This window comes from Sinocyclocheilus grahami, unplaced genomic scaffold, assembly GCF_001515645.1.
Source record: "Sinocyclocheilus grahami isolate Dianchi unplaced genomic scaffold, SAMN03320097.WGS_v1.1 scaffold794.1, whole genome shotgun sequence".
NCBI classification, from domain to species: domain Eukaryota; kingdom Metazoa; phylum Chordata; class Actinopteri; order Cypriniformes; family Cyprinidae; genus Sinocyclocheilus; species Sinocyclocheilus grahami.
The window spans coordinates 757,786-774,332 of record NW_015505973.1 but is presented as its reverse complement, the minus strand read 5'-3'; the positions used below and the strand labels follow the sequence as shown (position 1 = coordinate 774,332).

General features: G+C 39.1%; 2 protein-coding genes across 4 annotated transcripts in view; both read right to left on the bottom strand.

The window, feature by feature from the left end:
• LOC107561844 (G-protein coupled receptor family C group 5 member C-like) overlaps nt 1-7,801 on the bottom strand; it is a 17,515-nt gene extending 9,714 nt beyond the window's left edge. For 2 of the 3 annotated variants that reach the window (XM_016246340.1, XM_016246339.1), the window contains exons 1-2: nt 7,553-7,799; nt 4,053-5,109 (exon numbers count right to left, since the gene is read on the bottom strand). In XM_016246340.1, coding sequence (XP_016101826.1) covers nt 4,053-5,097 — 1,045 coding nt within the window. In that variant the 5' untranslated portion in view covers nt 5,098-5,109; nt 7,553-7,799. Of the gene's footprint in view, nt 1-4,052; nt 5,110-7,552 lie in introns of all 3 variants that reach the window. The other variant, XM_016246341.1, reaches the window with a different exon arrangement.
• A 6,379-nt stretch (nt 7,802-14,180) lies between these two features.
• On the bottom strand, nt 14,181-16,235 carry LOC107561843 (probable G-protein coupled receptor 142). Its single transcript, XM_016246338.1, has 2 exons — nt 16,103-16,235; nt 14,181-15,145 (listed from the first exon to the last, which is right to left on the bottom strand). Exons 1-2 carry the CDS (start codon nt 16,233-16,235, stop codon nt 14,193-14,195), a joined length of 1,086 nt encoding a protein of 361 aa, XP_016101824.1. The 3' UTR covers nt 14,181-14,192.
• Nucleotides 16,236-16,547: the final 312 nt, after the last annotated feature.

Sequence of the window (16,547 nt, the reverse complement as noted above, 5' to 3'; positions counted from 1 at the left end):
GTATTACAGTACCACGAGAGCTAAAGAGAGCAGACTGCTCCGTGCGCTTTCGAATCGCTCTTGCGGATGATCGATCTGCTCTGCACCTCTTCTAGTCGAACACACCGGCTAGTGCTGCAGGCTTATTGGCTCACTGACGCTGATGAGATTAACCCCTTAGGCCCCTGGGCACAATGTCTTGTCGGGCCCCTCACATCCACACATGCACATGTGCACAATCAAGGTTTTAAATTATAGGGTACTAATTGTTGGAAACACCTCTAGCTTATACAGGATTTACACTCACAGGTTACAGTCTATGATCGCACCCTCTATCATACAGGATTTACATCACATTGCAACAATGCTTTCCTGGACCAGCAGCAATGTTTGCAATGTGTAAATAGTAATTATGCTATCTGTACCTTATATTGGCAGATACTATTTGCACCTCAGTATTTTTGTATATTAACAGAATAATAACATGGGGACTCATGAAACTTGCGTAAATATGTGAGTAAATTCAAAGTAATCTGCCCGTAAAACAGACCTTCCCGAAAACTCTCCTCCAGATTCACAAACGCTTCGTAAACATCAGATTTGATAGTATGTGAATGAATTCCAATCATTCGTAAATAGGGCGCGTGTGCACGCTCGTTCACAATAAACATAACGGTTGGTGCGTTCCAAACGGGATATATCGCCCTCCGAATGGCACTTCGGAGCTTCGGAGTGAAAGCAATCATAGCCGCCATATTGAAGGGTCTTTCCAAACCGAAGTGCTCAAAACTGGCCAATTCAAAGGGTCCTTTGGAATGAAGGATTTCAAAGGGTACGTTTTTCATACAAACTGATGGACACTTCGGGCTCCCATGATCCTTTGCGCAGATTCTTTGCATGATGACGGCACCTCAAGCAGAAGGGCACTTCAAGAAACAGTTGTTTGGTCCCCTAAATCCTTCGAAGCTCTCACTCCGAAGGGTGAACCCCTTTTAAAGGGATTAGGGCATAGGGATGAGCCCTTCCGAATGGAACGCAGCGGGAGTGTCTATTTCACTAAGTGCAAATAGCCCGCCTTGTTGGCAGAGGCTATTTACACTAACTCCGCCCACCAACGTGTGATTAGGCTGGTCAACATTACGAAAGACAATCATCAATATCAGCTTCAGTAGCGCAGATGGTAAAATGTGTTGCTATTTTAACAGTGTAAATAGCATCTATTGCTATTTGCACTTAGTGTAAATAGCCTCTATCGCTATTTACACTTAGTGCAAACAGCCGCTGCCTGAACATAATCCCCGCCTATGAATTACACAGTTATGTAAATTACGTGTCCAGGAACACAGTGGAATATTCTGGACTCCCTTCTCAGGTTTGGCTCCAGTATATTTCATAAATGCAAAAAAAAAGAAAAAAAGCGCCATATGCCTAACAATAAATATTCAAATGAACGTGTCCATCAAAGCATTTTTAGCCAGGTGCTCTTCTGAAAATGGCCAGCTGGTGGCCCTTGAGAACTCTTTGGTGGCACAGCATTTTTCCAGCTAAAGATTTGGTTGCTATGATGTGGAATATTCACGCCAGTTACGTATTACCAGTATCTCATTTCGAAGAATATAACTGAATATAAAAATGCAGTAACCAGTAATATTAACTTCTCCATTGTTGCTCAGTCGTTGTACAAGTAGGATGGTTGGTCGGTAGCATTTGTCCCATTGATTGGACGGCTTGTGACAGTGACGAGTGCTGCGTTTTACCCAAAGTTGAACAGTAATCAACCATAGTCTCAGGTCCCAAAAAAAAAAAAAAACCAGAGCAAATTAACTTATAAAATATTATGATGGCAGTGCATCAAAACGCAAACACAATGTTTTACGCACCATTAACACATGAGCAAGTGTACATGTCTTTCATACCAACTAACATTTTGAAAATACGAACATTTTCATGAGTTCGAAAGTTTGTCAGAACGGCTTTATGAACGATTTACACAATTTTTCATGAATGAGGCCCATATAGTGGCGGAGTCAAAAAGTAATTCTGCGAGTCTGACACTCTACTACCTACACCAAAAAAAAAAAAAAACCAGAGCAAATTAACTTATAAAATATTATGATGGCTGTGCATCAAAACGCAAACACAATGTTTTACGCACCATTAACACATGAGCAAGTGTACATGTCTTTCGTACCAACTAACATTTTGAAAATACGAACATTTTCATGAGTTCGAAAGTTTGTCAGAACGGCTTTATGAACGATTTACACAATTTTTCATGAATGAGGCCCATATAGTGGCGGAGTCAAAAAGTAATTCTGCGAGTCTGACACTCTACTACCTACACCACTAAAGCCATTGAAGTCAATGCATCTTTTTTAATATTGAGAGTCAACCAGACATTGGTGGGCGGAGTTACTGTAAATAGCGTTTGCCAACAAGCATGCTATTTGCACTTAATGTAAAGACACTTTTCCCCTCGCTTGGGCCCCAAGTGCGCATGGGCCCCTGGGCCTGTGCCCATTGGATAATCCGGCCCTGCTTAGGTATCGAAATTTGGTTCCGAACAACGAGACGTTTTTCGATACTTGATGGTATCGAGGCAATTCGGTCGGTGCCTAAAAAGTATCGAACTCGATACCCAGCCCTAGGTGCAAAGACAAAGAGAGAAAGAGACATAGGCAGGGACAGACAGATAGTGAGAAGACAGCGAGAGAGAGGAAGACAGGACGGATGAACAGTGTGGTGTGTTCAGTGTGGTATGATCAGATATTAGACTGAGTGGATTCAAACATCAGCATATCAAATTCAGGGGTGTAAGCAGAAGTTATCGTGAAATTCAGCCCTGTTTCCAGCATGTTCTGCAACATTGTCCTCTCTCAAAGTCACACGCTCCCTCTCCTCTCAGTGTTTATGTTAACATTCACAGACATATTGGGTTTCTGGATTATATAATTGGCACGATTAGTTTAATTCAGAATCACTGCATGGAGAGTTTGAAATGGCACAAATTAAAGGTGCAAAGCTACATACACAATGTCGAAGATGTTTCAGATCCATAAATAATAGTAATTAGAGTTAGGAATTCAGAATTCATTCTTTAAAATACTTGATCAGAATGATTTTCATGATGTTTGGTTCCATTAACAGTGCTGGAACATCTTTTACCTTTAAAGACCTAATTTCACACACTGACTTGTTATGACATGTCAGAACATACCCCATGATGCAACAAGTATCCCTTACACTTTCAGTGTTTCCACAAGAGGCGTTATAGTGGGTGTCAGCGTAAACTGTCTGCTACAGATCAACTATAGTACTTGCACAGAGAAGAAATAGTTATTTAGAACTATCTATCTGAATACTTATACTGAACATAAAAACTGCACAGACATACAAAGATAATTTCAGGATTGCATCTGTCAAATGCAAAGTGCGATTAGAATTATGACGGAACCAGAATCATTGTGTAAAGAATGATCACAGATAACCTACCGTTCAAAGGTTTGGGGTCAGTAAGATTTTTTTTTTTTTAAAGAAATTAATTTATACTTTTATTCAGAAAGTAAGCATTAAATTAATCAAAAGTGACAGTAATGGCTTTCACAATATTACAAAATCCGGAAAAAAAGTACCACTGTTTCCACAAAAATATAATGCGGCACAACTGTTTTCAACATTTATAATAATAAGAAATGTTTGTTGAGCACCAAATCAGCATATTAAAATGATTTCTGAAGGATCATGTGGCAACGAAGACAATTACATTACTAAAAACTGGACAAAAATATAAAGTTTTATCTGATTAAAAAAGAAGAAGAAATTAAATAGATTAATAAATGTACAGTAAAAATATCATTAATGGTTTGGCACTTTTTTATATCTTTAAAAACGTATATTATCTGGTTCCAATCAGCCTAATGCTCATAAAAACACACTAATATTTCCTGATAACTATATAGACAAATATATTTTGGATCCCCAATAAAAACTAGCTTGTAAAGTTAGATAACTTCAAAGCAAAGATAATAAAGTTAAGAAGAATACAAAGGAAAAATTCAAAAGCTTGCATTTACCTGCCTTAGGCTCATCCATAGAGAAGGCCTTATTTTCCATATATATGCTCTGTGCACTTTGCTCCTTCAAAATGTTCTCGTACCCTCTGCTGGGGTACAGATTTTCCTCAACAGCTGCATCTTCATCTTCCTCACTCAGGCTACACACCGCCGGCACCGTCTGGAGTAGCAGAAACACCCATGCGTTTGAAACCAATGCTATAGCCAATGTGGGATCGTCCCATGTCGGCCCACCGTTCTTTGCATTCCCATACACATACATGACAATCCACGCCACCCAGATGCCCACCGAAAACAGTCCTGTGACCAGGATGAGGGCTCCATCTTTGCGCCAACGCTTGTGCTTGCCTGCCAATATGGGTAAGGATGCCACCACAACCGCCAATAGTAGATTTAGAACGTAAATGAGCGCCATGACAAAATCCTGGTTTTCGATATTACAGGGAACAGCAGTAGCAGAAGCCAGAATTCCGGTGACATTAGTTGGGTATCGCACAATAGTAATGATTAGCCATTCGGTGTTGATGACAACTTCTACCAGCCAGAGCCCCAGAGCCCCCAAGCACCAAACCCAACCTCTGGGTGCCGAATTCCTCCTGGCCAGTATGTTCAACCTCACGGCTTGCATGAGAAGGCAAGAGAAGCAGCCAGCGAACAGCACACCGAACAGAAAACGGCGTGACGCACATGTGGCGAAGTTCTTCCCAACAATGAAGGCGAATGTGAGGGCGAACAGTCCAAATGTGAAGATGACGAATCCTGTGTGAAGCCCTAACGAACTGCGCCACTTCCTGTCAGTGACGAAGGGAAGGCTGGCTAGCAGCACGATCAGAAGAATCAGGGTGGCCACCAAACCAGTTGCTGCAAATGACTCAACTACAACACCCCAGACTGCAGTCAGGTCACAGAGGTTGAAATACAACGAGTCCACATCATCTCCACAGCCCCTGGGGATTGAAGTCTGGCCCAGTGATCCAGGAAAGACGCATAGAGTGATGAAGAGCAGAAGATGAAAATGTTGGGATTTGGAAGTGAGGTTATCCATGGTTTCCAGCACCTAAGAGAGAAAAGAAAGAATGAGCATACAATTAAGAGTCACAAGATACTGAGTGATATTGGCTCAAAATCCTCCCCTTACACACCCAGTAAGGGAGTGACAATGTCAAGATCGTAACGATATCAAATCAATTAAAATTTCACTCACATGTTCATCCTCCACAAGGGAGGACCACCCTGGCCATTAGGTTGGCTCTCTAAAGGTGTGAACTCTCTAGACTTTGAGCATACAAAATTACTTCGGACATTGCAATCATTATGGGCAACAGGATTACATAATTTAAATCATGATTTAAATTAAATATCTTACTGTTTTCTAAATTATTGTGAATATATGTGTTGTGATATGAACAAACAGGCAGTAAACAGACGGATTTAAAACTCACAAACCTAATGTGCACATCATTCTACAGGTTCCTGGTTCATTTTGAATGTCCAAAAAAATGAATCGTTTAGTGAGGAATTCAGTTATGATCTCATTCATGATTCACTGCCTGAATGGGACTGATTCATCTAGTGTGACCACACATGAAGAGCAAAAATTAATCATTAAGTGCAGGATCATTAAGTGTAGCATTTCTACACTTGGAGCTTATGCAGATTTGTCTGTTAATAATTAATTCGACTTTTTTAAAAATATTGATTTTCTTAGTTCCACTTTCAAAACCTTGAAGTGATATCAGGAAGTGAAAAATATACAAAATCTGATACTTTCCCTCAGGAACAGCTACAGTACAGTTCGTGCTTTACTGAAGCCAGGTGTTTTCATATGAGATGGATAAAGACTACTTATATTAGTACATAAACTTAATTTGTTTGACTCTTGCACTGGAAGAACTCTCTCTGAAAATCACAACATTAACACAGGCATACAAGGTAAAAAGGTGGCTGAACTGATGAACACCGTGTAGGGCCTTAAAAATAAACATAACATGAACTCAAGGTCTGGGAGTTGTTCACCTGCTGGATGGTTGAAACAAGGAGTTCTCTAATGTTATAGCCAAGCTCCAGCAGAGGATTACAGTTTTTCAGCATTACGTTTCTACCATAAATATGTTAACAATATATCAATTCATGAAACATTCAACAAGCATTCTATTATTTTAAGTTCTAAACTAGAATAAGGAGAAATCAATTTTTAAAAAAGTCAAATGGCTTGTGGGGTTTTCCACATTTTTGGGAAATAGTTCCAGTGAAGAGTATTTATAATGCGTTCCTTGTAGCTCTTCCTACTTAATTTACACACTATGCTCTTTCCTTCTTTGAAAATGAATTTAAATAGCTTTAACATACAGTAGCCTACCTATATTTAGAATATTCAACACACATCCCCTCAAATATATAGTGCTAACAGAAATATCAAATGTAGTGATTAAATATGACATTTTCAGTAACATCATGGTTTTAGCATTTTTCGTTCTTTTCGGCATTTTATCCATGCGATTAAACGAACTCATTTTGACATACAGCCGTTTGAGCTAATCACATCATTCAGTCCGTTACACCGCACCAATCAGAGCGCAGCACAGGCAGGCGTCTCACCTGAGCAGGTGAACAAAGATTCTCTTCATTGCTTAAATATAACGGGATAATTTGACAGATGAAGCTGAATTTGAGTTGATTAATATCCCTAATAGCATTAATAAAACCGCAGTAAAACATGTGCTTTAAAAGTCAAATGGCTTGTGGGGTTTTCCACATTTTTGGGAAATAGTTCCAGTGCAGAGTATTTATAATGCGTTCCTTGTAGCTCTTCCTACTTAATTTACATACTATGCTCTTTCCTTCTTTGAAAATGAATTTAAATAGCTTTAACATACAGTAGCCTACCTATATTTAGAATATTCAACACACATCCCCTCAAATATATAGTGCTAACAGCAATATCAAATGTAGTGATTAAATATGACATTTTCAGTAACATCATGGTTTTAGCATTTTTCGTTCTTTTCGGCATTTTATCCATGCGATTAAACGAACTCATTTTGACATACAGCCGTTTGAGCCAATCACATCATTCAGTCCGTTACACCGCACCAATCAGAGCGCAGCACAGGCAGGCGTCTCACCTGAGCAGGTGAACAAAGATTCTCTTCATTGCTTAAATATAACGGGATAATTTGACAGATGAAGCTGAATTTGAGTTGATTAATATCCCTAATAGCATTAATAAAACCGCAGTAAAACATGTGCAACAACGCCCAAAGTAAAACGTTACTGGGTGGTGTCTATATAATCGTGTTATTTTCACCAACACATTCATAAACAAAACAAAGCACATGCACATTTATAAAAATAAAAAAAACCCCAAAGCGCATGTAATTAATATCAAAAAGCTACAACGAACACAATAAATTAAAGTACAAAACACAAACATATTGTAAAAGTGCAAATCTGTTTACGAAATCACGGAGATGCACACGAAAATAACAAAACTAGCTCACCTTTTACAGTCAGACGTAGATACTGTGTGGTTTCTCTGTCACTCTTTGGTATACGAGCACAATTTACCTATTCCAGCAAGTGCATGAAAATGAGTAAGCCATCGCGACGCCACAATGTGCCAGAGAGCTGAGGTGAGGTATTAAACCCTGACGAAACCAAAAAAAAAACAATGTTCCCTTTGTATCCCAGGCAAACAAACCTTCAAAACGCTTCAAGGATAGTCTAGGGCAAACACTTGACGAGTTTTGATAGTGATGTGACTCCAACTCAAACTCGCTCGCGCACACATGCATGCCATGCACGTCATACACGTCCCTCTCGAGCTCGCCTGCTCTCGCTTTCACTATCTGGAAAAAACTAACTAACTGAGAGGGAAAGTATCATAGTGGCACCTTACTGAGCTACTTATGGTGGAGTTCATATTTTGTCCGCTTCATCTGTCTATCCACACAGCACATTACAATAGCCATTACTAACTTTACTATAGGCTCTGGTCATTTGAGGCCTCAGTGCTTGCTGCGTAGCTTTGCTCTACTACCCCAGCACCAGCTTACACAGGTAAAGCTGACAATGGCTTTGTTTCTCTTTATTTGTGCTTTCTTCTGGGTCTGAGCAGAGATGAAAAGACGATCTGAACTTGGAAAAAGTATCGAGGCAAAACGAAGACACAAATTGAATCTTCCCTTGCTTATGCTGCCCATTTAAAATAGGCCAAAACTCGCATTATCAAAACTTAATAATTTGGGAATTTTATATTTCTAAAAGTGTGTGTACATTGCCACCTAGTGGAAAATCATTATATAATCATTACCTATTCATCTAGTGCACCCAAACTCGGTCCTGGAGGGCCGGTGTCCTGCAGAGTTTAGCTCCAACTTGCCTCAACACACCTGCTGGGAAGTTTCTAGTATGCATAGTAAGAGCTTGATTAGCTGGTTCAGGTGTGTCTAATTGGGGTTGGATCTAAACTCTACAGGACATCGGCCCTCCAGGACCGAGTTTGGGCACCCCTGATCTAGTGGAACTTGCTCGACTGCTCACGAGTGAGCACTACTCCTCAAATTGTCTACAGATTAATCTAGTGTGTTTGATATTTTTCCACATGTACTGTGCAACGTCCAACTTGCCTCAACACACCTGCTGGGAAGTTTCTAGTATGCATAGTAAGAGCTTGATTAGCTGGTTCAGGTGTGTCTAATTGGGGTTGGATCTAAACTCTACAGGACATCGGCCCTCCAGGACCGAGTTTGGGCACCCCTGATCTAGTGGAACTTGCTCGACTGCTCACGAGTGAGCACTACTCCTCAAATTGTCTACAGATTAATCTAGTGTGTTTGATATTTTTCCACATGTACTGTGCAACGTTTTTTTTCTTCTGCAATTCCCGTATTGTTTATTGCAGCAGTGACAAGACAGCATGGAAGCAACCTGTGGTCAGATGTCTTGCTCTTGATCCCCTTTTGCTCTACCTATACAGCCTTATATTTATTTATCTGATTGCAGCTCAATACAGCTGAATATGCTGTTTTATATATACATCTTAATCTACATCTGGTTGTATTGTGTAGTATACTATATAGAGGACTTTGTCCATTTCTGTTACAATTATGATATGCTGGAGACGGAGAACTAGCAGACTCATTGCTTGTTTTCCTGTCTGGTGTGCTGTTGGGGAGTCGTGGGAAGTCGTGGCCTAATGGTTAGAGAGTCGGACTCGTAACCCAAAGGTTGTGGGTTCGAGTCTCGTACAGGCAGGAATTGTAGGTGGGGGGAGTGAATGTACAGCGCTCTCTCCCACCTTCAATACCACGACTGAGGTGCCCTTGAGCAAGGCACCGAACCCCCAACTGCTCCCGGACGGTTTGTGTGTGTTCACTAATTCCGAGTATGGGCCACATGTCACGTCACTCACTCACTGTTGGAGTGTGAGGTGTGATGTGTTCTGCTCACGTTACAGGATACTGTATTGCACAGTGTGCTTTCATTCCTTTTTTGACAGCAAGAAGGAAAGAACGGAAAAAAAGTCAAAGAAAGCTCAGCACGTATCACAACTGATCTTATAGGCTTGAATTTTGAATGCTTCCATCACTGAAATGCAACAGCTTTAAGTTTGAGTGCTTTTATTAGATTTTTTAAGGACTCCAGATAAATAGATCCTCATAGACATATAATTTCCTATCAGTATGATTGAAATGTAAAAACAATGAATCAGTTATTATCAGTGCACATATTTGATAACACAACCGAAGGAAAGCTTGTGTGCCACTATGTAAACCATGAACAATAACACGACTTCTTTAAGGGGCAGTATATCATGCTAGTGCCATACACCATTTTGTGAGGATATCTGTAAAGTTCAGCAGTTATCCTCTTACACCACATCACACAGAAACATGTTTAGTGACACAAGATTAAGTCATATTTCACAAAAGAAAAGGCTAAAATATATCGCGTTACATCATTGATGAACAGTTTGGCAGTTCTCATCTGCCAGACATCACCAAAAAAACTTTTAATTTCATTAAATTATCTGCTGTAGATCATTTAAAACCATCAACATGGAATCACACTCAACCCCATTTATTTTTTATACATTCTTGGTCTTATTGTGCATGAGTTAGTGCACATTAATCAAAAGTTAAAAAAAATGTCTTAATCTTACAGTGAATTCAGTAAGAACGCCATCTGTCATCCTTGCTTATGGGAACCACAGACATTTTTTAGCCAGTTTAGTTAGAATGCATAGCTACTTTTAGATCCACACTAAGCAGACACATTTTAACCTCTTGAAACTGACAGAAAACTGTGGCATAAAACTCCTACTTTTCATAATCCAATCAATTTCCAATGGAAAAATAAATAAATAAATCAAGCTATCGTAGCGAAATATACAGTGTAAAAAATCTTTTTTTTTTTAAGTTTATTGACTGGAGTATGTTTTACAAAATAAATAAAAAAATACTATTTCAGTCTTTCCACTTCTAAATTTCACATTTTATTCAATGTATTTCTCGCTGTTTCTTTGTAATTATCTGTGAAATTTACTAGCAATTTCTGAGTGAAAATATTAAATGTTTCAAACTAAATCCTACACCTTTTTCCCAGTGTACATGGTTGTGAATGTCATTTCATGTTGACCTTAACAGATAATGTAGGTAAAGTGGCAAAACTGATGCATTCATCAAGGACAAATCCATGTTCTGCAGCTGCATAAAGCTAAGCAAATCTAAAGCTGACCTCAAACAGACCAGGTTATTTATTGTCTTAAGTATTCAGACTCTTTCTTGTGCTGTCAGCCGTCTGCTCGTATTGAGGCTTTAACGATAGATGTGCTTTCTACTCCGGCATCTGTGTTCGTGATGCAGCGGGGGACTTTTTTCTAAGAGACAACATCTGATAACATCTGCAGGGCCAGAGGCTCCCTCTCTCATGATTGAGAAGGGGGAGAGAGAGCAAGAAAGAAAAAAGGAAAGAGACACAGGATGCAACACTGGGTGCTGAGAAACACAAGTGCACTAAAAGGACAAGCGAAGAGTTCATAACTAAAGCTCTAGATAATAAGTGAGTTAGTTATTTTTTAAAGGTTAAAAACGTTCATCTCTAATTCACCAGAATAATTAAGTCAAAGCTTTCAATGTACCTTTTAGCCAAAAGTATGCTTCATTAAATCACTAGTCATAAAAAGGCATTTAAAACAAATTGAATTATCATTTGTAAAGTCAAGGACTGATATAATTGACTCTTGCAGTCTCTCTTCCATCAGATTTATTCAGATTTAAACTCAATGGGAAAACTGACGCACAGGCTTTTAAAGTAAAAATAAATTTTATATACAACTGGTTAAGTGTGTACGTGAAAACATCAAGACTTTGGTAATTGTATCACATATTTCATTGCATTTAGATTGAGCTGACTCTGAAGATCTGAATCTGTTCTTCTTAAGTACATGCTGGCAAGTACTGCATGATATCTGATCAGATAACAAATTACGGAGTAATATAATTGACCCCAGCACATCTCTGGTGATCCTGGTGAATCCTAGCAAATGGAAATTTTTGTTGTTGCTGCATGGGTGCACAGAAGCTCAAGGCTGGCTTTGTTCAGCAGTTCAGCCTGAGCTCCTCAGATGGGTCTGTTTGTACAGTGGTGTCTTCACTCATGTTCCCACGTCGAAGCCCCTTTTAAAGCCTCATCCAGTCGCCATGCACTGAAAATAAACATCTAAGCCAGCGAGTGCAGTTTGCACACTGGGGTTAAAAAGGTCAGCCATCTTGCTCTGCTTCATGGGCTCTGAAAGGGTTTCATTTAGTCATGCAACATAACCTACAACTGCAAGAAAGTTCTCGATCAGAACATTATGAACAATTATTATGAACATTATGGAACCATGTCTTAAGTTTGATCAGAAAATAAAATGCTAATTACATTCAAATGGAAAATGATGTAGCGTATAGTGCATTAAGATGAGTAGATTTAATATGGCTTCAAATCTACCCAAAAAATATTTTATAGTATGGAATGATAGATCATAAATGAATGAGACAAGACTGTTACTGAAACACTATTTTATGTGTTTAAAGAACTTCATTCATCTGCAAAATGAGCAACATTTATAAAAACACTAAATACATGACACATATTCTTACAATATCAAAATACAGTTAAATGGAAAATTCACTCAAAAATAATATAAATCTGTCATCATTTACACATCCTTATGTTATTCTGAATCTGTATTGCTTTCTATCTACCAATGGTAAAAAGCGATTTTTTTTTAACTGTTTGGATCACTCATCCTATTTTTGATGTCAATGTGACATGGCCATAATCATAGATGTCAAAACTTATGTAATATGTGTTGGTGTCATATTTAAATGTATGCAAATTTAAAGAAACTTAAGGTTTTTCATATAATGAATACAATTTCAGCTGTTTTCTCACACAAAGCTATATTGTATGTGACCCTGGACCACAAAACCAGTCATAAGGGTCAATTTTTCGAAATTGAGATTTATACATAATCTGAAAGCTGAATAAATAAGCTTTCCATTGATGTATGGTTTGTTAATATTTGGCCCGAGATACAACTATTTGAAAATCTGGAATCTGAGGGTGCAAAAAAATCGAAATACTGAGAAAATCGCTTTTAAAGTTGTCCAAATGAAGTTCTTAGCAATGCATATTACTAATAAAAAAATTAAGTTTTAATATAATTACAGTATGAAATTTACAAAATATCTTCATGGAACATGATCTTTACTTAATATCCTAATGATTTTTGGCATAAAATAATTTTGACCCATACAATGTATTTTTGGCTATTGCTACAAATTTACCCCAGTGACTTAAGACTGGTTTTGTGGTCCAGGTTCACATATGGCTTTAAAACACCAGTTTTGCGATACCTTTGTTTTTTTTTTTTAATTTAATTTATTAAATTTTTTGGTCATTGTGGCGCTTGATAGCATGCATCACTATTTACTTTCATAATGTGGAAAAGTGTGTTCCACCTGTGTTTCACAAAAGAAGGTTGGACCAACACAAAGGTGTATAAATGATGACGGAGTATTCATATTTCAATCTGTTCCCAGGATAGCCATTTATGGAAAATGACAAGATATAATGCTCATTTGATGAGCCTATCTTTGTTTCTTAAATACTGTAGTATGCTTTCTGGTCCCCGCAGAGGACACGACTATAAATAAAACACGTATGCAGATCAGTGCAAAACACACTCTTTTCTGGAATGGTTATGTCTTGATTGGAAGATGTCCATGATGCCCTGCAAACCTGACTTTTCTTGTCAGCAAGACAAAGTTAGCATTATTCAGCGTTTGTTTAATGACCGTAAACTGTGATCTCTCGGGTTACTAACCAGAGGTCAGAAAAGACATCGTTCAGATTAACAGTACCTGTGGTGCACATTAGCGTGAATGGATTATAGACTGTTCGTTATGAGGATAATATGTGGGAAACAAGTCAGTATTGTTTCTATTCTGTTGGTGATGCCAATCATGCAAAATTACAATCTAATGCTGAGGTGACATTTACTGTTGTTTAAAAAATTTGTGAAATTTCATGGACGAAATCCACTCATGGCAATAGGATTAGATTTTGCTCGTATTCAGGTTGGTCTAACGAATTTACAGCACTGACCAACAGAATGCTGCTTGGTTTAAAAGTGATTGTGAGCTGTGCTTCATACATTGCTACATTATAGACAATGGACCATTTTTGCATGCAACATTTCACTAATGTGACCGCACTTTGAACTTCTAAATCCATAAAAGCCACCAATTTGAATTCTTAAAAAAAACTTAATTCTAAGAAAAATACTATGCTTTTGTTGGGGGCTTAAAAGGATAGTTCACCCAAAAATTTAAATTCTGTCACCATTTACTGAATTAAACTTTAATTCCAAAGCTGTATGACTATTTTTCATTACTCCAAAGAATGTTTCAGCATTTAGTTTTTTCAAGATAATAGTTTAATGGGGTCCAAAACCACATACCCTAATGTACCCTAATGACTGTCACTGTATGGACAAAAAAGAAAAGTCATACAGGTTTGGAACAACATGAGGGTGATTAAATGATAACAGAAATTTAATTTTTAAGTGAACTATCCCTTTTAGCAGGATTACATCTTGATGTCTGCCCTTTTGGGAGAGAGAGGGGTGAGCTCTCGTTGGGAACGTTTGGAGCTGGAAACAGAGGAGGTGGAGGCATTGGCAGCAGTGCGCTGGTGATGTAGGGGGCGGCGTGGGTGCAACGGTCCCCACCGGAACAACAGGACATCCCTCACTGCTGCTCTAAAAGGTTTGCTGACAAAACAGTACAGAAAGAAATTCACAGCAGTGTTTAGCATGGCTAACATGTTGGCCAAGTCATATGCTAAATGTACCCGCCAATCGTTGTGCACCGATGACACATAGAGATGGTAGAGCACCACTGCGGTACGAGGCGCCCACAGTACAGCAAACACAGAAGTCACTGCTAGGAGCATAGCTGTGGTTTTACCCAGCTTGCCTGGCACTGCCAGCTGCTGCCCACTCTCATCTTGGCACTTCTGCTGTCGCTGTCTCTTCCGGAGCCTCAGGATGATCAAGGAGTTTAGCACCAGGAAGATGCAGCATGGAAGAAAATAAATAATAGTCACGTGGGTCCAAATCAAGGCAGTATCCAAGTTGTTGGGCGCACGGTTGACCCTCCACATGTCCGACCACCAGAAGAACGGCACGCCGGATGCTAGCGCCAATGTGAGCACCACTGCGATGATCCGCCGGGCTCGGGCTGGGTAACTGATCTGCCGGTGGAGTAGTGGGTGGCACAAAGCGACATAGCGGTCCACCGTGAGGGGTACGGTGGCCCAGATGGATGCGTGGTTGGCGGAAAACTCCATCATACTGACCGACCTCAGCAGCAGCACAGGGACGTCTCGGTGAAACACGGCCGTTTCCAACAGGAAGCCCACGAAGATGATGAACAGCTGGCTGAGGATGTCCGAGCCAGTAAGAGCAAGAAGATACACATACAGGGCCTTCTGAGTACGAACAGACAGCCGGTAAAGAGCCACCAACGTCAGGATGTTCACTAGGGAAAGGAGACAACTGGAATTAGAAAGAAGGATTGAGGTAGAGGAGAATTGACAAAGCATAAACAGTTAGGGAAGGAGGCCAGAGAAGGGAGAGGCATAAGACAGAGATAGAAATCAAGGGCATGGAGGGAGTTGACACAGCAGGATTGATGGGAAGTAAAAGATTAGGGGGTCATATTTACAGAACATGGCGGCCCACGGTAACCTTTACCCTGATTTTCCACAAAGAAAAGATTAAACTCAAGTGAATTTGTGCTGTTTTTGCTGGTTGACACAACAGGACATACGTGTATTTTAAGTGTTTTTAAACATTTATATAGTGAAACAATTTATAGAAAAGACATGTCTCTATTACCCAAGGGACAGCAGAATGAAATTTAAATTTAACTCAACTGAATCAAATAAAATGAAAATATGATTTCTTTTCCTTCATATTCATTGTGTTCCAAACACATATGCTGTTATTTTTTCCATCAAACTTTACTTACCACACACAGTAGAAAAGCCTTTGGATAGTTCATCCAAAAATAACAATTCTGTCATCATTTGCGTAAAATATCTCAGAATTTTTGTGTCCATACAGTGATGTTTTGGATCCCTTTAACTTTCATTGTATGGACAAAAACATTTTAAACTTTCTTCTAAATGTCTGTTTTTGTGTTCTGCAGAAGTAAGAAAGTCTTACAAGTTTAGAATGACATGAGGGGAAGTAATAATGACAGATTTTTCATTTTTGGGTAAACTAAAGAGATCTTATATTAGACAGCTATTAAATTGATTTGAATTGGCTGTTGTGAACTCAGAAACTCAATTCCATCGTACTTCCCTAAATTAAATGCAAAAATGTATCTTGATTCTTAACTTAAAATGCATTCTCAATTCAATTCTCAATGATCCATGACCCTGGTCTTAATTGACCCATATTAATAGGTATTAAAATGCACATCTCATACCTGGCACTCCAACACACAACAGAGTACTGTAGTAGACGACAGGGATGTAAGCCAGCACACACTCTGACCTCTCCTGAGCACTGCTCTCATCCTCCCGCTGGCCGGGTGCTGTGCCATTGGGCCAATCAATCATGGCATCTGAGTTCCTCTTGTAAAAGGAAAGAGAACAGGAAGGAAACCTTAAAACTCCAGTATCTGAATATGACCCTAAACCTTTGCCCAACAACTGAAATCAATGTGAAAAGAACCTTATTGTGTTTCTGTAACATGGAGTCTGCAGTGCAGAATGAAGAAGAGAAGGTGTAATGCATTTCAGCATGGAATTTTACTATGCTCTGGTGTGCTCTTACCGGGTCATTGTGTTAATGACAGAGACAGATTGCCCTCATAGTTTAAAAACAATCAATTAGAGACAGATGGAACGAGTGCACAACACTCTCCCTCA

Bases quoted from the DNA above. Each gene is read 5' to 3' on its own strand.
- LOC107561843 (XM_016246338.1), bottom strand. From the start codon at position 16,235: ATGATTGATTGGCCCAATGGCACAGCACCCGGCCAGCGGGAGGATGAG. The intron at 15,146-16,102 runs GTATGAGATGTG...TCCTTTCCCTAG, and splicing joins GTTGTGTGTTGGAGTGCCAG to TGAACATCCTGACGTTGGTG.